The sequence below is a fragment of the Cuculus canorus genome, chromosome 7 (genome assembly GCF_017976375.1).
Source record: "Cuculus canorus isolate bCucCan1 chromosome 7, bCucCan1.pri, whole genome shotgun sequence".
In the NCBI taxonomy this organism is placed as follows: domain Eukaryota; kingdom Metazoa; phylum Chordata; class Aves; order Cuculiformes; family Cuculidae; genus Cuculus; species Cuculus canorus.
In genome coordinates this window covers 22,471,755-22,494,005 of record NC_071407.1, presented here as the reverse complement: position 1 = coordinate 22,494,005, position 22,251 = coordinate 22,471,755, and the positions used below count along the sequence as shown (strand labels likewise).

Here is a 22,251-nt window from a genome sequence, read left to right as displayed (position 1 = left end):
AAAAAGAGTGAGGAAATAGAGGGAGAATTACACACAAATAAAAAAGTTCTTGCCTGCATTCACATTTCCTCTTCCAAGCAATCTCCCCTCCACAATGCCAGCCACTGCTCTCTGCACCTCTCACCCACCTGTTTCCTGGGGGGTATCCCAGAAATCCACCCTGCAGCTTTTCAGAGTAGCACCCCACACAAAGGGTTTTAGGTGATGCTGCTAATTGCAGATGTATTTTATCTGCTACAGTCAGATAAAAACAGGACTTCTTCACACCTGCAGCATATTAGCAAACCACAGCTGACTTACATAAACCGTCCTTTCTTCGCAACTGACCAACAGTCTAGAGGAATTCTTGATTTGTAGTCACAAAGTGAACAGCTTGGCCTGGCTTTCACATGTTTGTGACAAATTCTTACTCGTGAAAATGTACTCAGAGATCTCTAGGAACCTGATCCAGTGAGGTGATCATTCATTGTTCTTTAACATGGATGGGGCAGACTATCTAAGAGCACCCCAGTCCTCCACCTCTCTGTCATGCTGCTTCTGTTGTTTTTCTGCACTGGAAGGTCTTGGACACATATCCTTAAGGGAAAGGACAAAGCACTGGACTCCCAAAACTGCCATCCACTCACACAGTTGGTATGAAATAAAATCAGTCTGCTGGCCTTTGACATGGACCCCTTCAGTTGTCAAAAAAAAAGGGAAAAGATAATGGCATAGGAGAGCCTGGTTACTGAGATGTCATGGCTATGGTTCATTTGTTCACTCCTTCTTTCATCTTATAGGTGTATCACATTGATAAGGAGCAAAATTTCTCACATTTTCTTTATGCGCTATACAGTTCAAAGCTTAAGTGGATCAACATCTTGACACTCACAGCAGGCTTCATAGGTGAAGCAGAATGCTCTGCTCGAGCGCTGCCCATTTCCATCTCATGGAGACCATTTGCAGAAGCAAATTAATACCAAGCTTTATTCCTCAGTGGCTGGCACTCATTGCCCAGCTGTCCAGGCAGTGCTTCCAAGTGTGAGGCTGGGCCACCGCCCAGAAAGAGATCGTTCAGAACAGTCTGTCACCTGGTTTGAGAAATTCAACATGCCATCACACTACATCCTTCAACAACAAACTCTCTTTGTCAGCGAGAACTGCTTCTATCATTGGATCTGTCAAGCTGAGCCACTGCATGAGCTATTTTACTGGGTCTCCCCTAGTCAAGCTCAATTGGACTTTTACAGTCCTTGATACTTGTGGGATATTTTCCTAGAAGCCATTAACTTACTTTGCACTGGGAATTATGCCGCCTGGTAGGGGCTATCTCTCCTCATGATACCTGCATGTCCAAAGTTGAACCCAGTCGTGTAATGAGATGGCAAAAAGTAGTCATATACATTCAAAATGTTAGCCTGTAAGCCAGTAAGGCCTGAAAATATTTACCAATATGTCAAAATGCTTCTAGCTGAAAACCATTTCTAAACTATTCGCTGTTTGCAAGTTTAATGGCTTAAGGCTTATGGGCTCATGAATCACCAGCTTTCTTAGCAGCAGCATTTGAAATGTTGATACCTTAGCCTTGAAATAGATGTGAAGGTACCACAGCCTTTACAAGCTGTTATCAAAAGACATACTTTAAAAGCTCCCACAGAAGACTGAATGCGATAGAAGTAGCTGAGCAGGATGAAAGTAACTGAACCAACTTAGTTAAACTCATTCTTCATGTCCGCATTCCATTTTAGTGATTACTCTCCAGTTGGACAATGAATCATATTAAAGGGAGCTTTGATACTTACAGTTTGTCTGATAAAAATCCAGATTACTTTAGAAGCAATGATGACTATTTTGGAAACCATTAGTCTTATTTCAAATTACTGATTTCAGCTATCAGGAGAAAATTTTGGAGAGCCATTCTATTTATCACAGATTAAAAAGAAAAAAGATTGTACCATTCTTACAATCCTGAGATTTTCAGTTGGGAAAACATATGAACATTCATGGCAAAAAAATTGCTGGAACAGATACATGTGGAATGAAAATCTCTGAGGTCAAGGATGTTATGCCAGTAAATGGCAAACACTGCATTATAAGACTGTAAAAAGAAGTGTTAAATGTACTCTATACTAGAGAGACAACAGGGATGGAAGAGACAAATACAATAGCAAAACCAATGGGAAGAAAAAGGAAATCTCCGCTGTGAATAAAAAAAATAATAATTCCATATACTGTTTTCTAAAATACAGCACCACCAATTGATTTATCTAGGTCTTGCAAGGGGATACACACTGCAGAGTGTAAAATACAAAATACATACATTTTTTGTTACAATGTGTAAGACAGATAGATGAAGGAACACATAAATATGGCAAATAAGTTCTGTTGCAGTTTTAACCAAATAGATTACAAAAATACATTAAAATAAAAAAATAAAGATAATAAGTGCTTAAGGATTTGTTTATCTGTAAATAGCTTAAAAGGTATGGGAATTCCTAGCTTCCTGCTGTTTCAGAGTAACTGTCCGCATTTATACATGCATTTATCCATGGCATGAATGCAGACCACTTGCAGATCTCCCTCTTCACTCCTATCTCCTTGCAGCCAGAATAAAATCCTCATCTGTTTCAAACGGCTTTCTAAGGATGGCTGAGATCAGGTCAGCCTCAGCTCTCCAACCCTCCTTCTCGAAGCTCAACGTAGATAAAAGTTACTATTTTGCCTATCACTCAACTCATAACTCTTCTATTTCTACTCTAATTTCTCTCCAGGTCCTCACATGCAATCATACAAAAACAATTAGAAAGATTTTGACCTATTTCCAAGATTATTTTTGTATGTTCATCTTCACAACTAAAAATATTTGTCCAAGCTCTCATCACCTTGATTACTGCAGCTTCTTTCCCCAGCTCTTTCCAGTCTCATCTATCCGGAGTGCCATCTCAATCAGCATTTTCAGCAATTAGTCTGACCATGTGAACGCCACAACGCATTCTTGTTTGGTTCCCCCGTGTATTTAGGCTTTTACTCATTCTGCACACACCTACTTGAGGTAAAATCCTCATCAACAGCTCCCTTCCTCCCGAGTTCTCCTTAAAACTTATCTGCTTTAATTTCTCCTGAGAACATGACAATCAGGCTACTGCCAAGCACACCAATCAATACAATCCAACTCTTTCTTGCACTTCCTGCCCACAAACATTATTTTTTACATCCATATTGTGAGCTTTCAGGGAAAAAGACCACAGTCTCCTCTTCTTTTGACTCTACACAACCTCCAAACACATTTCTGCCTTACTCACTGAACTAAATACATGCAGTATTTACACTTGCTTCTCAACATTTTATGCAAATGCTGCTGTTTTAGAGGACTGGATCACTAATACCCTCATTGTAAACAAAGAACAACATGCGGGTAGAGCAATGAAGATCAGCAGAGGAGAACAATGCATGGGTAACCAAGATTTGAAGTAAGCACCATTTAAATTACACTCAGAGCCACACCAGCAACCTTGCAGCCTGAACAAAGCAGACACAACATGCAACTCCACTGTCCATGATCATAGGCCAATATAGCTTCAACATGTGTAGGGTTCCTTTCCAGTGAGGTGTGTTGCTCAAACATGCCCGCACACACTTCTTTCAGGGTGTTTGTGGTGTACAATGTTTTTCCACCACAGAATGAATATGAATTTCATTAGTCATTTATACCAATAGACATATACATCTCTACCTAGAGCCCTGCGTTCAGTTCTGGAGCCCTCAGCACAGGAAGGACATGGATCTGTTGAAGCGAGTCCAGAGGAGGCCATGGAGATTATCCAAGGACTGGAGCACCTCTGATAAGAGGACAGGCTGAGACAATTTGAGTTGTTCAGCCTGGAGAAGAGAAGGCTCTAAGAAGACCTTAGAGCAGCTTCCAGTACTGAAAGGGACTCCAGGAAAGCAGGGGATGGGCTCTTCATTCTTGCAGGTGTTCAACACCAGGTTGGATGGGACTTTGAGCACCCTGATCCAGTGGAAGGTGTTCCTGCCCATGGCAAGGGAGTTGGAACTGGATTGGCACCTGTGCCAGTGCCTCCCCACCCTCACAGGAAAACATCTCTTCCCAAGATCTCACCCCAGTCTCTCCTCTTTCAGCTGAAAACCATTCCCCCTTGTCCTATCCCTGCACTCCTTGATCAAGAGCTCCTCCTCAGCTTTCCTGGAGCCTCTCTCAGTACTGGAAGGCCACTATAAGGTCCCCCTAGAGCCTCTTGTCACTCTAAGAAAGTGTTTTATCTTGACTTAGACACCTGTAAATCATCTTCCTTATCTAAAGGAAACAATACATTGCCCAGTACACCGACACAGTGAAACCCCTTCTGACTATGCCACCTCAAGTAAGCTGTTCCTGCACAAGGACTCCGGGGGGAGTTCCAGGCACGTGTTTAAGTATCTTAGCAACTCCATTCACCAATTTGCTTGGAGATTTCAGAAGCTTTACGTTTCCAGGGAGATTCAAGTGGGGCAGCTTGGCAAGTTGAGGCAAATACAATATCGGACGCTTACAAATGTAGAATGTTTCATGGAAAATACAGCGCGTCCCGCAGTGACTCTGCAGTTGTAGCAAATAATCACCAGATGGAGCTGCACAGTCACAAATCTGATTTATGGCTGCAAGAGGAGTTCATTTCCCACTGTTCTGTTTGGCCTAAAACTGACACATTCCAGCACTTCCTAATAACTCAGCTTCTGAAAGGCAGAATGAAATGCTTCCCTTCACAAAAACAAAACATACACAGAGAAAGTGATGAGATAGGGAGTGGGAAGAAACAAAAGCAAAAAAAAAAAACAAAAACACACAAACAAAACACACACACAAAAAAGGAGAAACTAACAACACTAACACCTTTCAAAATCAAATAAATTTTTAAAGTGAACTGAAAGATACATTATCTGCCAAAACACATCAGATATCTTGCTTTGTTCTGCAAGTCAGAAAGCCCAGTACACTCCTTAGTGTTTGACATGATTGCCTACTGCAAAAGAATCATAGAATAGTTTGGGTTGGAAGGGACCTTTACAGGCCATCCAGTTCAAACCACCTCCAGGAGCAGAGACATTTTCAACTTAATCAGGCTGCTCAGAGTCCCAGCCAACCTGACCATGAATGCTCCCAGGGATGGGGCATCCACCACCTCCCTGGACAGCCTGTGCCGGTGTTTCACCAACCTCATTGTAAAAAAATTTCTTCCTAATATTCAGTCTAAATCCACCCTCACAGTTTAAAACCATCACCCCTTGTCCTATTGCAACAGACCCTGCTAAAGATCTTGTTTCCATCATTCTTGTAGGCCCCCTTTCAGTACTGGAAGACTGCTTTAATCCCAGAGCCTTCTGTTCTCAAGGCTGACCAACTCCAACTCTCTCAGCTTTTCTTCACAAGATGTGTTCCATCCCTCTGATAATTTTTGTCTCCTCTGTACTCTCTCCAACAGCTCCACGTCCTTCATATGCCAAGGACTCCAGAACTAAACACAGGGCTCCAGGTGGGGTCTCACCAAAGCAGAGCAGAGGTTCAGAATCCCCTCCCTCGCCCTGCTGGTCCCATTGCTTTGGATGCAGCCCAGGACACAGTTGGCTTTCTGGGCTGCAAGTGGTCACTGCCGACTCATGTCCAGCTTTTCACCTGTCGACACCCCCAAGTCCTTCTTTGCTGGGCTGCTCTCAACTCCTTCATTCCCCAGCCCATATTGATACTGGGGACTGCCCCAAACCAGATGCAAGACCTTGCACATGGCCTTGTTCAACCTCATGACGTTTGCACAGGCTTACTTCTCAAGCTTGTCCAGGACTTTCTGGATAGGATCCTGTCCACCACACCATTCAGCCTAGTGTCATCTAGAGCTATGAGCTCAAGACTCTTTGCAAATAAGATCTAGAGAGCAATGACATCTCCCCTCAGACTCCTCTGCTCCAGACTGAGCAGCCCCAAGTCCCTCAGCTGTTCCCAGAACTCCTGGGCTCCAGAAGTCCTTCTCCTGGGCTCCATGTCCTTCTCTGGACATGCTCCAGCCCTTCACACCCGCCTCAGAGCTGTCCTTTGAGAGGAGGCTGCGCATCTCCCACATGATGTGCATCCTTGGTGTGAAGGTCACCCTGCCAGGAGAAGGAGAAAGAGGGAAAAGGAGGAAGAGAAAGAAGGGAGGAGGAGGAGGGGAAAGAGAAAGGAGGGAAAGGAGAAAGAGAAGAGAAGAGAAGAGAAGAGAAGAGAAGAGAAGAGAAGAGAAGAGAAGAGAAGAGAAGAGAAGAGAAGAGAAGAGAAGAGAAGAGAAGAGAAGAGAAGAGAAGAGAAGAGAAGAGAAGAGAAGAGAAGAGAAGAGAAGAGAAGAGAAGAAGGAAGAAGAAAAGAAAGAAGAAGGAGGAGGAGAAGGAAGAACGGGGAGGAGGAGCAAGAGGTGGAGACAGCGGAGCGGGGCCGCCCCGCCGGAGGAGGAGGCTGGCCGGAGCCTCCAGCCTGGTGGAGGAGGAAGAGGCGGTGAAGGGGCGCCGCGCGGCCCGAGATGCCCCTTTTGAGCGTGCCCAAAGAAGTGGCCGTCGGGACGGCGATGCTGGGGGTGGCCTTCGCCGCCGGGGTGCTCGCAGGTGAGCGGGGGCGGGGCCGGCGCGGGGGTGCCGGGGCCGAAAGTGCCCGCAGATCGACCCAAGACTCTTTGTGGAGCTTTTATCAGAGCTGGGCACACGCGGCAGCGATCTCCGCCCGCGTGCAGCCAGAAAGAGCTGGGACACAGCGGATTCCCCTGCATCCCATGCATATGTATAAACTTCCCCAGAAATCTTGTGTATATTCTGTTATTTTCCAAGGATCCATTTGAGTGTCATTATGAACTTCACAACAGTCAGATCTCTTGCCAGTTTGGAGCTTTGGCTCCAGCTCTGACCTTGCACTGGAGATGGGGAGAGGCAGCAAACAGAGGTGATCAGAGAAGACGCCTCAGATCAGCACAGATCACACTGAACACAGAACGTTATCGCCACAGAATGAACAGGTCTGGAAAAACACTGTTGGAACAAAAACATGCTATAAAACCCCATACTATCAGAGGAACATTCTGTCTAACTTATAGGAAAAAAATACGGTTACTTAGATGAAATTAACTCTACTTTAGCTTAACCAAAAGAATTCCCACTTTTTGTAATAGCAGCTACTTCTTGTATCACTGCTCCCAGTAATCCAGGTACTCCCAGGCCAGGATCCCAGCAAGGGTGGGGACACGCAGTTATCAGAGCAGCCAGGAAAAGCCGTGTGATGTCCTGGTCACACCTTTATAGACTGGAAACAGTTTCGCTTTCATTCCAGGGGAAGCTCAAGACCAGGGTCAGGCAGGAATGGAGGCTGGGGTTGGGCTTGTGCTTACCTTTTGGCTTCAGGGAATTGCCACAATCATCCACTCCTCCCCATAATCGGCTGTAAAATAGACATATGAACAGAAAATAAGTAAAAACCTTGAAATGAGAATGTTTTTAATAGCAAAAAAAACTATCAGGAAATGCAAAGTGCTGCATGTCTGGGTCGAGGCAATCCCAAGCACAATTACAGGCTGGGCAGAGAATGGATTAGGAGCAGCCCTGAGGGAAGGACTTGGGGTGCTGGTGCATGGGAAGCTCAACACGAGCCAGCAAAGTGCGCTCATAGCCCAGAAACCCAACTGTGTCCTAGCCTGCATCACAAGTGTAAGCAGCAGGGCAAGAGAGGGGCTTCTGCACCTGCTCTCATGAGACTTCATCTGGAGCCCCGCATTCAGTTCTGGAGCCCTTGGCACAGGAAAGACATGGATCTGTTGGGAGTGAGTCCAGAGGAGGTCACACAGGTGACCCAAGGGCTGGAGCACCTCCCACACGAGGATAGGCTGAGAGAGTTGAGTTGTTCAGCCTGGAGAAGAGAAGGCTCTGCGGAGACCATAGAGCAGCTTCCAGTACTGAAAGGGGCTCCAGGAAAGCTAGAGAGGGGCTCTTGATCAGGGAGTGCAGGGACAGGATGAGAGGGAACAGTTTTCAACTGAAAGAGGGGAGATTTAGATGAGATCTTAGGAAAAAATATTTTCCTGTGAGGGTGGGGAGGCACTGACACAGGTTGCCCAGAGAAGTGGCTGCCCTATGTCTGGAGATGTTCAAGACCAGTTTGGATGGAGCTTGGAGTAACCTGATCCAGTGGGAAATGTCCCAGCCCATGGCAGGGGCTTGGAACTGGATGGGCTTTAAGGCCCCTTCCAACCCAAACCATTCTATGATTCTGTGATCGATTCTGTCTTTTAGTAGACAGGCAATAATCCTTAAACTTCAGCTTTCAGAACCTATGCATACTGGTTTCATGCTGAAGAAGCCATTGAGCAATGCCAGATTTCCCTGGATCAGGGGCAGGAGACAAGTCATTAGGACAGAGGGTTTGAGAAAATGCATCAGCTGGTGGCCCTAAAGACCAGCAGCCTCCATCCATCTGCAAAACAAGGCCCCTAGATGAAGAAAAGAGCATACCTCAGTCATGCCTGTCTCCTTATGCTTGCTCTCTGAGTTTTGATGTGGTTACTTGTCCTGTAAGAATGTGACATCTTTTAACCTTCACGCAGGCCACTAAACAACACAGTACCTGAGCCTTTCTCTGTCAGCCTTTGCAGACTTAGGGCTGGACATCTTACAGTTTAAAAAGAACGGGAAAAAAGTTAGAAAAAAAAGAGCTTCCCAGCTACACTGCATTTTCCTTTTTCGCTGTATTTTTTAGAGCCAAGAACTTTCGAACCTTTAGTAACACCTAAGTACTTGTTTTACTTAAGCAGGCAGTAACTCACAAAAAGATCTTATTATTCCTTATCTTTTTGTAGGTAAAAGATGCCCTTCTTTAGTTTTTGGGATACCCAAATCATCCAAGAGTATTATCGGGAAAAGCAGTCCTCTCTGGCAGTACATACTTGATCACTCTTTGCGTGAACACCCGATTCTAAAGAAGTTGCGACTGGTCAGTATTTTATCCCTTGACACAGGTTTTCTGTTTAGTGCTCCACTAGGACCTTTTGGTATTGCCCCTGCCTTGTCCGGAACTGCTGGCCTCTTTGTGACATCCATACCTTCATCTTGTTTGCACAGTCCTGGGTGGTAGTGCACAAAACTACTAGATCATCCAGGAGGGACTACAGGCAGCCTCAGCTGTATGGCTGTCAGTTCCTTATGGGCATTCCTAAGGACATTCCCTGCCCCTTAAGGTTTCTCTGCTAGTTTTATAACCCAGTACCTTGAGGAGGAAACTAAAATCCTACTTACTGGTAGAGACCATTATATAATGTACATGGAAAGATAGCTTGAATCCTCTTCCTCTCCTCACTCGTGCGCTTTCCAGGATTTGCAGTCCTTAGAGACCACTCTGTATGCATATTTATACTTGTTGATGGCATCTGATCCAGAGAAAATCCAGGTTAAATCCACTTTGCTTGGATCTTCGTCCTACACAAAAGAAGCAACACAAAGTCGTCCAATCTATTAAATCCCAAAACGTACACAAGAATTTATTTTAAAGTGGTATTGCCCTGACTCTTCAATGTTCATGACTGCCCAAATAAGTATTTAATAGTACTGGTGTGTGGTTTAGGCATGCCTTTTTATCCATGGCTCCCAAGACCACGTGTTTGGGCTGCGCTTGATTTTAACACGAACAGATGACTTCTGTTCTTTTTAGTTAGCGTATAGGGAAACTGTAGCTCAGGGAAGTGATGTTCTCCAGCTCAGAACAGACCTCCTGACTCAGGACTGAGTCATTTCAAGTGAGACAAACTACCCCTGTGTAAAAGCAATTAAATGTTAATTACTGGAGGTAGTTGGTTGGAATGAGCCCTAGAGGAAGAAAGGAAATGGGAGGACTGTCTTTTCCACTGTACTGCCACATCACAGCCCTGCTTCTCCTCCTGCCCCCTTCTCAGGGACTTTGGGACGTGTCACTGCTTTTAGAGATTAGCCACTGCGTATGAAACACACACGCCCCACCCTCCTTAGTTACTGTTCAATTCAGACTGGTTTCTGGCTCCTAGATGGAGCACAAAGCCATCCAAAAAGAGAACGGTGGGAGTATCTGTTTTCCCTGTTGGTTTTTTTTTTCCCCTAGAATATTGTTTTGGAAGCTGTGAGGGCTGTTTGTTGTGATATGTTATTTTTTCCCCCCTTTCTAGCTCACTGCTGATCATCCCTGCGGTAGAATGATGGTGTCCTGTGACCAGGCTCAGCTCATGGCAAATTTGGTCAAACTCATTAAGGCCAAGAAAGTTATTGAAATAGGTAAGAGTGTCACTTTTTCCTCTCTATAGCAGAATAAAGCTGTGCTTCTCCAAATACAGCCATGTTTACTTAAGATAAGATACCTAAACACAAGGCACAGCATCCCTGTCGTATCAATTAGTGAGCAAACTAATTAGTGAGCGTGAAAAATAGCATCTGATTTGCACTTACTTACCACTTTGATAGTCCATGCATTCAGTAACTCTGGCATTGCCATGGATGTCTTATCAGCTCAGAGGCAGTCTGTAAAGCTGAGCTCAACAGATTGCTTGGGTCTCCAATGTCAAACAGAAGTTGCAGGACAGGGTGTGTTCTTCCCTTTCCATATCAGTGTCTTGCCAGAAGGAAGTGTTTTGCTGCACAGGCCCATAATCCAATCTACTTTCCTTAATGGACCTATGTTAGCAGGATGTCCCAGAGCCAGGGTGATGCTGAGCAGTCAGGTAGGGGTTTCCACAATCTTCGTTCTGGCCTGGCTGTTAGGATGCCCTTGTTACCATGTGGTTTGCTGCTCCTCTAGTCCCTTTGGCTCAGGATTTAGCTCCAATTTAAGTAAGGGTGTTCCCTCAGAGGCAGGATCAAACTCTGTCCTGATTTGTAGGAAAAAAAGCCAATGTTAAGGCTTGCTAAAAGATAGATTAAATATTCCTCCCAATTCCCCATTGCATTAAATTGAAGTGGAAAAGCTTTTGTGTCCATTACCAAATTGCCATCCTTGACTCTTCTAGGTTTTTTATTCCTAAAGGGAATTCCTGTAGTTCACCATTTACAATATGTTAAGTGTTAATGACTCCTACGTTTTTCCTAGGTGTTTTCACGGGTTATAATACCTTGAATATGGCCCTTGTCCTGCCAGATAACGGCAGAGTTATTGCCTGTGATATAAACGAGGACTATGCCAAAATTGGAAAGCCGCTATGGAAAGAGGCAAGTAGCATCTCTTCCGTTATATGTTGGTACAGCTGCATTTGCATGCCAAGGGATTTTGGTGCCTTAGACTTGCACATTCATACAGAAGCACTCCTGTAAAGGAGGCTGAGACAATTCAACTGCGAGGGACAAGTACTGTATGAAACTAGAAACAACAGGAAAAATATCTGAACACCACTGCCCTAGTGCAATCTCCTGTCTGGTTATTTCTTGACCACTTTCACCAATTCTTTGCTCTTTTTCATTCTAGGCAGGAGTAGAGCATAAAATTGACCTGAGGATTAAGCCAGCAATTCAAACACTTGGTATGTAGCCTAAAATGCTGTTATTTTTCCCTTCCCTAGAAATAGAAGATGGATATAATGATGAAACCTAGATAAAATATGCTTGTAGATGTGAGCCCTTTGCTAACAGTGAGACAGCTTCTTATATTAAAAAAAAAAAAAAACACCACAATGAACAAACAAACAGAAAACTTCACAGCTTCCTAAGTTCAGTTTTCCTGCGTGCTAGCAGAGAGGAGGAAAATCCTTCTTCTGTACTGGTCACCTGTCCTGTCCACTGCCTGGTTTAATCTGTGAAGTACTATTGTCAGCTGCTTCTGGGAAAGCTGATTAAAAGAGATTAATTAAACAAAGCCCAATTTCTCCTATTGTCCACTCTAAGCAAGTATTTGTTACAGACAGGAAGAGTTTTCTGAAAGGGTTGAAGTGCAGAAGAAAAAAAGAAGCCAATACAGAACTTAAGAGTCTAACAGATGAATTGTACCTAGAGAAGTTCAAACGTAGGGTCTGTCAAAAGCATTAGAAAGCAATTACTTTTCTCATTCCAGGAAAAAGGAAATACAGGGCAGAGAGGGTACTAATAAATATTCTGAAAACGCAAGAGATTTGCTAGGAATGGAGGAGGCAGAAGGAGGTTTCCAGCAAAGGTGTTTGATGGATCCACAGATCCAGATACATCCATCACCTTGCATTACTTCCAAATTCTTCCTTCCTTTCTCAGGAGGCAAATATTGGCAGGCTGCTAGGATGAATTGTCCTTAGCATCTGATGGGCAGCTTTGCCTAGCAGTGCTTCTGACACAAAGATCCCCTGGTGACAGAGGGTGAGGGCAGGTGAGATGGGTAGCCAAGAGCCTTGCGAAGGAGCGGTTAGCACCTCTGCAATGGATGGGTTTGAGTTCCTGATCAAGAAGCCTGTTTAGGAGAACTCAAACCTGAATTCCACTTGCCAGAGAGGGAATACTTGCAGCAATCTTTTGCTGTGTTAAAAATCTCTGACAGAATTTGTTCTTTACCTATATCATGGAACTTGATTATCAGTGAAATCTTAGCATAAATGTGAGAAAAATCTTCATCCAATTAAGAAAACAGTTCCCTGTCAGCTTAAAAATTAGCTGAAGGTGCAGAGCGTATCCAGTTTCAAACTGCTTGCATTGTTTTGACTGTACCTTTCAGCAATCCCAGCTGTATCCTGCAGGTTTACAATTCCTCCATAAACTTCCAAGCAGGCAGAACTCAGTAACCAAGTGTTTTATGGCATACATCATGGCTAGATTAGTTTCTGTGGGATAAGCTTTTCTAGTAATTAGCTGTAGAGGAATAGGCTGCCTGGTCAAGGCACCAATAACATTATTTAATGAGAACTTTGACAGAAACGGACGACTTCCTCCGACACAGCATTAACCAGGGTGTGATGGCTCGCTTTGTTGCTCATCTAGATGAACTGCTGGCCAGTGGAGAAGCAGAAACCTTTGACTTTGCTTTCATTGATGCGGATAAAGAAAGCTACAATGAGTACTATGAAAAATGTTTGCGCCTCATAAGGAAAGGGGGAATAATCGCTATTGATAATGTAAGTACTGCAGTTGTAGTTGTAGTAGCACTGCTTTTGCCTCTGGGAGAAGAACAAAAGTCACAGTGGGATTGTAGTAATGTGATTTCTGACCTGCAGCTCAGTTGCCAATTGCAGCATGTTTGTTCCGTGTTATATAAAGAAGGCTTTTAAAATTCGACATCAATTCCTAAAGCAAGCTGTAAGGAACACTAATACATGCAAGGAGTAAAACCTTATGGAAGTAAGAAGTAATGTGTTAAATATTTGTGAGTACACAAACAGCCTGTGATAACAGAAACTTGTAATTCATCACAAGGAATGCTCTGTATTCTGATTTGTCTCATAGCATATTTTCTGCTGTGTATATTTCTTAGCAAAGATCAAAGGTAGCACTTGTAATCAGTAACTACTAATAAGTTACCAATTAATAACTCTTAGTACAAACAAAGAACAAATGAGGGCTTTTAAAAATACCTATGTTTAATCACATTTTTAAATTTTTTTAATTCTGTGGACTCCAAATCCCACCCGCTTATGAGAGCTCCATGTCAAAGGCCACTAGAAACCTACCACAATAAATGCCATCAATTTCTAGAAAATATGCAGGACCTTTTCAAAAGCTTCTTTTGTGGCCCAAGGAACGTATTGGAACAAACAAGGTGCACGCTGTTTCCTTTTTCAATAGGTCCTTAGGAGTGGAAAGGTGCTAAAACCAAGGAAGGATGACTTCGAAACCCAGAGCATCCACCACCTCAATGAGAAGCTTCTCAGAGATGCACGAGTCAACATCAGCATGCTTCCAATGGGGGATGGAGTCACATTAGCATTCAAGCTGTAACTGGAGGCAGCCCTGCACATGGGGAACAATCAGCCATGTCAAGTCATCAGGAAGAATGCAGGCAGAGCAATATCAAAAAATAGTTATTTAACCTGTATCTCCACTGGATAGTATAGCCTGGGAAAGAACATGTTAGGAGCAGCAGGATTCTAATGACAGCTAACTTGAGAACAGAGACTTATTTTGAGATTTACAGTGGTTTCTTATTTTACTTGTAATAAAGCAAGTTAACTTTCATGAAGTTGTCCTTGTAAGCCAGTGGTTAAAGAAAATCTCCCTCTGTACAATGACAAAGTTGCAAGAGAGTCAATACAACAAAGTCATTTTCTCTCCTAAAAGAGGCTACAGAGTAGCAGAATAATCAAAAGGAAAAGAAGTGGAGTTTACTAATGTTAAAAGCCATAATAGAAAAGTGGATTTTTAATTAAATATACATGATATTAAAGAGATTTCTAGCCAGTCTTCTCAAACTAATGATGTTAAAAGTCACAGATAATCTTTGAAGGGTGCTACATAAGGAGCCTCAAATATGCACGATCTGGGGAGGGAACACAAAGTTGTCTTTAAAAGCATGTCAAAGGTCAAACAGGATTTCCAAAACAGAGCTCTCCCTAAACCAGTTGTGTGCAAGCACAGGGTTTCTCTCACCTAGGTAATAGGACAGGTAGATTTTTTGCAAGTCAGAATAGAAAGAGCAAGTGGGCAAGAAGAAAACCCAAACAGTTCTTCCTCCTTACTCTCTCCCTCCCACCTGCCTACCAAAGAAGCATCTTGCTAGGTGTTCGTTTCCTAGAAAGCTGCAAGCACAGAGAACTGGTGGCAAGCCTACAGAAGGAAGAGGATCATTGTGTGAGGATGCAATACTGGCTATTCACGTAATTACTGCAAGCAGAGATTATGCCAGAGATTATCCTAATGCTTTCTTCCCATGGTGAATTACAAAGTAATAATATTTAGAACTTTCTCTTTCAGCCTGATATTCTTATTACAGGACAAACTTAATTAAACAAGAACCTGAAACAATGGTTATGGAGCAAAGGTCCCCTGGCTGCTGTACTTTGAGGAAAAAAGGCCACTTAGATTTGCTGGTCTCCTGTAGGGAAGCTGTATCACAGCTAAGAGAATCCTTCCATTTGCTTAAATAATGAACTTGAATGACTCAAGGCACTGGGGGACAAAGATTCTAAGTGTCAAAATTTTTAGAACTGGCTACTCAGCTCATGGTTTTTGAGATTTTAGCTGGGAGTGTGGGTTCTGAGAAGGGCCAGATGTTCAGGGCACAGCTCTACCTGTCTCAGGCACTGAGGGTAGGATATTGCAGTGGGAGAGTATGAAGAAAGGAAGCATTGCCTGATGGCTTCAGAGTGGAGCTCTGAGTGAGGGAGGAGATCTCAGTTCTATTTCTGTCACTTCCACTTAAAACCCTGATTCAGCAGAGCACGTCAGGATATGCTTAAGTACTTTGCTGAATTGAGGACTGGTTGCGGTAAAGTAAAATCCATGTCTGGGAGAAGGCCAGGATAAGGTACGCAGGGCCCTTAAATAAGATTTTAAATAGGACATGAAGCCTGCCCAGCTTCCCTTTCTGGGTACGGTTTTACCCTCAGAGCTTCAAACCTCTGCATGCCTCCATTTTCTTATCTGCATAGAAGAAATTACACTTTACCAAAGTCTTAATGACTATAATAGTTCTCAGATGAAATGGGTAAAGGAATATAGGAGATCATTATACGTTTGCTTGCAAAGCTTCTGGCCACCATATACATTACAGTTGTACTTTTTGAGTAGGTAACAAAAAATCGTAAGGGTTACAAACACAAAATGGGACACCCAACAGCTGGAGCATCCTCTCAAGTATTCCTGCTTTCAGGAGCTGTAGGTTGACAATCACAAGTGACCTACAGGTTGTCAAGAATATATACCCTGGCCTAGAAGTACTCTGATGCCACGTCCCAAACACACAGAAGTCACTGGAGTATTGATCACAGACCTCTAACTGATTCACTACTAATTTCAAAGATGCAAGAATCCCATTAGTAGGAAGGCTGAGCCAAAAATGAGCAAGCACCAGGAGGATTTTTGCAAGAAACTGTTGTATAACAGTTTAGCAATGTTCAAAACCACATACAAAAAAACATAAAATTGTAGAATGGCTTAGGTTGGAAGGGACCTTAAAGATCATCCAGTTCCAGCCTCAAAATCTCCAGTTCCTTGAATGATAGGCGCTGGCAAAGTCACCTACGCACAAGGAAGACCTGAGTCTGAAGCTGCCCACAGTGAGTTTGCGTTTTGCCTCTGCTCCATTTTAAATATGCAGAGCATAGCATAAGCATTTAATCAAACCTGTCTCCATCCTGATCACGTAATTACCATTAGAAAGAATAGCAATGTGTCCCTAAACTATAGATTGATGAGCCATCTGTAAGCTGAAACAAAGAGCAGAAGGAAGCTTAATTGAATCAAATATTTAGAATACATTACACTCGATCTTGCAGTTACTCAGAGGCTGGCCTTCTCTTCAGGCTTCTGTCCTGCACGTCTGGAATTCATCACCGCTAACTGCATTTAATCCTTCAACCTTACCATAAAGTGACTGCTGATAATACATAATTATGGTTTAATTCAAGTGGTGAATCAGCTTGGGGGAATTTGTGGGGACAGTGGGAATTTAGGCTTTCAGTAGGTGGTAAAAGAGGACCACATGGTAAAGCAGCACAAGTCTTTGTCTCTCTCTCATGGTGAGATCATGTATGGGAGCTCGTGGGCCTGCTCCCCCCTCTCAGGTAACAAGTTGGCCTGAGATACTCCTCGCTCTGTAGAGGGTTTTCTACCCCTAAAGTGAAGCTGATCTGGGATAAGAGCTGCTGCTCAAACCTGATCACAACTCTGGCGTCTCTGAGTTGCAAAGGTTGACCCCAGAGAGGCCAACGCAGGTGAAAAACGTACAGCTGGGACTTCCTCAGAAGTGAATGGGGCTGATGGATAGTGCATAAAAACAAAAAAGAAAAGAAAATACTCCCTAGCACAGTAACCCCCAGAACCACCACAAGAATGAAAGCATGTAATGCCAGCTGCTGGTTGGGTACCTCAGTCCCTGCTCCAAAAATGTCACATTAGAAACAGTGCGGTGTGATATTTGGGTGAGTGACAGGGAAAGGAACAGAAGGCTGTTTCAGAGCAGACTCTACTAGCTAATTAAATGAGTTGACAACACTCACTCAGCAGTGCTGCCACACTCACCCTTTGTGCTGGCCCTCTCCGATATTCCCAGCAGAAAGATAGCCAGGTTTTAATAAGGTTTTTTGTTTCTTCACCCATGGGTTGCTCTGCTCTCTGCCCTGACAAGCCCTGCCCCAGGGCAGTGCCATTCCCATTCTCCTGCTGCTCCAAGCTCTGCTCAGGGATTTGCACTGGGATGAAAGGCTCTGTATTACCTCTGCATAATTCTTATCACACACAAATTGCTCTCGTGCATTTGCAGCTATTCATGGTTTCCAAGTCACCTGTTTTATAATAATAATTTTAAAAGCAATGTTTTCAAAAAGGAAATGAACAAACATAAAACCTGTAAAAGAAGGAAATTAATGTGGGATTTCAGACAAGTTATTTATCTTCCTTTTTGCCTTGGTGCAATACTGTAGGGATAAGCATGTAACTAGCTGCTTTAATATTTATTCCTATTATAGGAAAAGTAAACATCTCTGATAAGTCACTGCTTTGCAGAATTAGATTTCATATTTTAGAGACTGCTTTAAATTAATGCAGAAGCAAACATTATCTTTTCTTCTTATTCATATATTTCCCTAATGAGTTCCAAGCAAATTGTGCCTACTTATATTTTATGATTTTAAATAATTAAAACATTTTATGGAGGCAACTAAAAAATCTCCCCAGAGTTAGCAGAAAGATTATTGATTGAACAGATCTCGAGCTACAAGGAAAAAATTATTATTTAGTTTAAAGGCTCATAATTTTGTTCCTATTCACCTATGGAACAACCAAGAGACTTGGCATTTTTACATCAACCCTTTGAGTTTCGCTGGGGTAGGGTTATGCTGGGGAGTGAAAGTAGTAACTTTTTGACATTGTGAAATTAGACCTGTGGAAGGCGGGTAATGACGGAGTATCATTGCTGTCACAAGTAAACGCAGCGCCTAACTACTGCACACACACAAACCACCATGATGTGTGTCCGCCACCCAGGGTAAAACCTACCCATACATTCAAAACAACAGGATCTGCCTGTTGAGCTTAGGCAGCATTTACAGTCACTTCCACAAATTGCATTAAAAGCACGATTAAGGCTGCAAAGCTGAGCCCTCAGATGGTTACAAAAAACTAAGTAAATTCAAACAATCTTAATTTAGACTATCCCTATTACATACAGGCATTATAATAAAGATGTTAATTTTATGATCAAGCATCTCTGTATTCTACTTCTTACGTGCTTCTTCCTGACCTTAGTAGGTCTCATTTTGCTTCTTTTGCCTCCAGGTCAGTAAACTGAGAACCCAGAAACAGGAAAATAGCCGGCTTTAGGCAGCCTGTGCCGGCAAAGATTTCTAGGTTTCAGAAGGGCTAAGCAGTGTTATGCCACAGTCACATTTCTCCAGCAGAAAAGGTGGATGAAATTAGGGAGCCAGACTCGCCAGCAGAAGTTATAACTGCATATTCTATGTTTAATCATCTTTTCTTTCTGCCTTACGCTTATCTTACTTCATCTCCATAAAAAGAAATTGGGCAGTAACAACTACACCAAATAATTTCAACCAAGCCCCTGTACTTTCCCTCCAAGGGATTCAAGGCTAAAAGGAAAAAAAAAAAACCAGGGGAGACGGGGAGAATGGGTTTTCCTGTGCAACAGCAAAGTTATCCTGTAAAGAGGGAAATGAAAGCAGTAAACTTAAAGTCCTTTTTTTCCTAGAAATTTACATTTTGGATACTTCTACACTTCTCTTTCCTTCTCTCCATTGCTGCTAAGCAGGCAGAGTTCTTCGTGCCCATCAGGTACCCATTTGCAGCTCACACGGCAAGGCAAGCACAGACCCACTCATAATGACCACCAACACAGCTGCGCTCTGCAGCATGGCCAGCGTGCAGGGGCCAGGCATGTCCCAGCCCCACCAAACTCAGCACGTGTCTTACAGTGACACACCACATTTTTAATTCCAGAAATCCCAGACAGAAATACAAGAGCAATCTCATTTCAGGAAGAAGAAACTGAATTAACACAAAAGCTTTGCAAGGTAACAGACTTGTACTTCCCAGAGAGCATTGCTCTCTGGGCTCGGTGGTGAGTGATGCTTTGCCAAATGTGAGGGGAACCAAAAGCAACTCCTGGCACTCCTCTGGGGATGTGCTGTGACTTAGGAGTAGCTGTGCTGCTGGGAGATGCCACTGCGAACCACTGCAGTGGGACTGCATGGTGTACCTCCCTGCTATAGCTTCACACAGAAGAAAAGGAAACGGGACTTGGAACCAGACTATTTAGATAGCCCACAAAAGGAACACATTTTGGAGCAGAAGGAGGGTTAGCTGGGTTGTGCTGGCTTGGCAAGGAGTCCTACCAAGACTCCAATGTTTATGCACACTCCTGAACTCACCTTATGATGGGCATGATAAAATTAAACTAGGCAAGCTCCAGGCTATGCAAGTGGGATGTAAGCAATTCCAACAGCTTGATGATGGACCCTAAATGCAGAGGGAACGTTTGCTACAAAGCATTAGGGCTCACCTGAAAGCCTAGAACTCTTACACCAGGACTGAATGCTGCATCAGATTCCCAAGCAACTTTACAAAAACTAAAATAAAACATTTCCTCAATCACGATGGAGGGAGGTCACCCTTCTGTTACAGAGGCTGCAATACCAGCCTACACCCACGCTAAATTGCAGCACCCTGAAGAGGTATTTGTAAATTACAGTTTACTTAAAATCATTTCATAAAACATTGGTTTATGACATACCGGAGATGCCCTTTCCAACTCACCTAGTGCCATCTCTGCCAGTGAAGACTCCATAGCTGGTAGCATGGATGGCCACCGCCTCTGCTTACCACATGCAAGAAGATGTCCTTCAGAGCTGGTCCCAGTGAGCACGACTGACGAATGTCACAGGCATAACAGTATCCAAACGCTATCACAGCAAACACCACTATATCTGTGTTTGCCACACGCAGACTTTTGTCCAGGCTAAAGAACACAGATGGAACACCACCAACAACAACGGAAGGCAGAAACACTCCCTGTCCTGCTCCCCAAAGCATATGCTACCAATTACAGCAGTGAAAATGACACCAGGTAACTTTCATGATGAATGTTCCTAGGGATGACACATCCACCACCTCCCTGGGCAACCTATGCCAGTGTTTCACCACCCTCAGAGTAAAAAATTTCTTCCTGATATCCAGTGTAAATCCATCTTCCCCTAGTTTAAAATCGTTCCTCCTCATCCTGTCCCTGCACTCTCTGATCAAGAGCCCCTCCCCAGCAATCCTGGAGCTCCTTTCAGTACAGGAAGCTGCTCTAAGGTGTCCACAAAGCCTTCTCTTCTCCAGGCTGAACAACCCCAATTCCGCCTGTCCTCATACAGGAGACGCTCCAGCCCTCGGATCGTCTCTGTGTCCTCCTCTGGACTTGCTCCAACAGATCCACGACCCACAGGCTTGCACTGTTAGCAGCTCAGAACCTTTTTTGCTTACTTGGGCTGTGTTCCTTATGAGCATAAACCCTAAAATGGTTTGGGTTGGAAGTGACCTCAAAGCCCACCCAGTTCCAACCCCCCGCCATGGGCACTGGATCAGGTTGCTCCAAGCCCCATCCAACCTGGCCTTGAACACCTCCAGGGATGGGGCAGCCAGGACTTCTCTGGCAACCTCAGCCAGGGCCTCCCCACCCTCACAGGAAAACATTTCTTCCCTAGAGATCATATCAGTCTCCTCTATTTCAGCTGGAAACCATTCCCCCTCATCCTACCCCTGCACTTCCTGTCCAGGAGCCCCTCCCCACCTTTCCTGGCGCCCTTTCAGTGCTGGAAGCTGCTCTGAGGTCCCCCCTCCAGGCTGAGCCGCCCCACTCCCCAGCCCGCCTGCAGCCGCTGCTTCCCCGCTCGCTCCCGCGGGAAGGGGCGCCCCCACGCGCCGCCCGCAGCCAGGGACGGGGCCGCCGCCGACCGCCAGGGGGCGACTTGGAGCAGCGCCCAGAACCCACGCAGCGACACGGGGCTGCTGGAGCGCGTCCAGAGGCGGTCTGAAGCACTTCCCGTATTGAGGGCACGCTGAGAGCCCAGGCTGTTCAGGATGGAAACGAGAAAACGCTTCGGAGACCTTAGAGCAGCTTCTAGTACTGAAAGGGACTACAGGAAAGCTGAGGAGGGGCTCTTGGACAGGGACTGCAGGAGTAGGATGAGGGGGAACCAGTGTTCAACTGAAAGAGGGCAGACTGAGATGAAATCTTAGAATCAAGGAACGGTTTGGGCTGGAAGGGACCTCAAAGCCCATCCAGTTCCACCCCCTGCAACGAACAGGGACACCTCCCACTGGATCAGTCTGCTCCAAGCCTCAGCCAAGCTGTCCTGGAACACCTCCAGGGAAGGGGAAACACTTCCAGGCAGGGGGTAGGGAAGAAATGTTAGAAGCAATCTTGGGAAGAAATATTTTCCTGTGAGGGTGGGGAGGCCCTGGCCCCGGTTGCTCAGAGCAGCAATGTCTGCCCCATTCCTGGAGGTGTTCAAGGCCAGGTTGGATGGGGCTTGGAGTAACCTGATCTAGTGGGAGGTGTCCCTGCCCATGGCAGGGGCGTTGGAATTGGATGGGCTTTAAGGTCCCTTCCAACCCAATCATAAAATCATGGTATGGTCTAACACCTTCCTCCACAGATCCAAGACAGAGAATATTCCATGGAAACACCCACAGACCCCTGAAAGACTTCTCACACGTGCACTGCCAGTGGTAACGGCACTGCAAGTATCACCACAGAATTTTTGGTTTAATTGAATATTCTTTTCCAGAAATTGTTGTGCAAAAGAAGTTTACCTTTTTTTACAGGAGCATCAGTATCAAACTCACAGCTGAATTAGAAGATGCTGTACTTTAAGCTCACAAAAGTGAATTCAGTTGTTTCATGCTTTCCAATTGACTCAGCAGCATGTGGTAAAGACAGCTACAACAGGGAAGCAAAATGTAGGCCTAGGACCAATCATGAGAAGGGAAACGGCACTAAATTACAACAAATGCACACTAAAATAATTGATATAATCAGTGTTTTTATTCCTATGCCCAATCAGGAACAGAACTATTCCACGTGCAGAGGAAGGTGACAAGGTAGAACAACTTGCAACAGACAGCACTCCTTTCAAGGCACAAAAG

The 22,251-nt window shown here is 44.3% G+C and overlaps 1 protein-coding gene across 1 annotated transcript; it reads left to right on the top strand.

Annotated features, from left to right (window-relative positions):
* Positions 1 to 6,444: 6,444 nt before the first annotated feature.
* COMTD1 (catechol-O-methyltransferase domain containing 1) lies at positions 6,445 to 14,334 on the top strand. Its single transcript, XM_054072064.1, has 7 exons — positions 6,445 to 6,606; positions 8,841 to 8,974; positions 10,176 to 10,281; positions 11,090 to 11,212; positions 11,466 to 11,516; positions 12,934 to 13,067; positions 13,735 to 14,334. The coding sequence occupies exons 1-7, from the start codon at positions 6,525 to 6,527 to the stop codon at positions 13,885 to 13,887; spliced, it is 783 nt and encodes a 260-aa protein (XP_053928039.1). The 5' UTR covers positions 6,445 to 6,524; the 3' UTR covers positions 13,888 to 14,334.
* Positions 14,335 to 22,251: the final 7,917 nt, after the last annotated feature.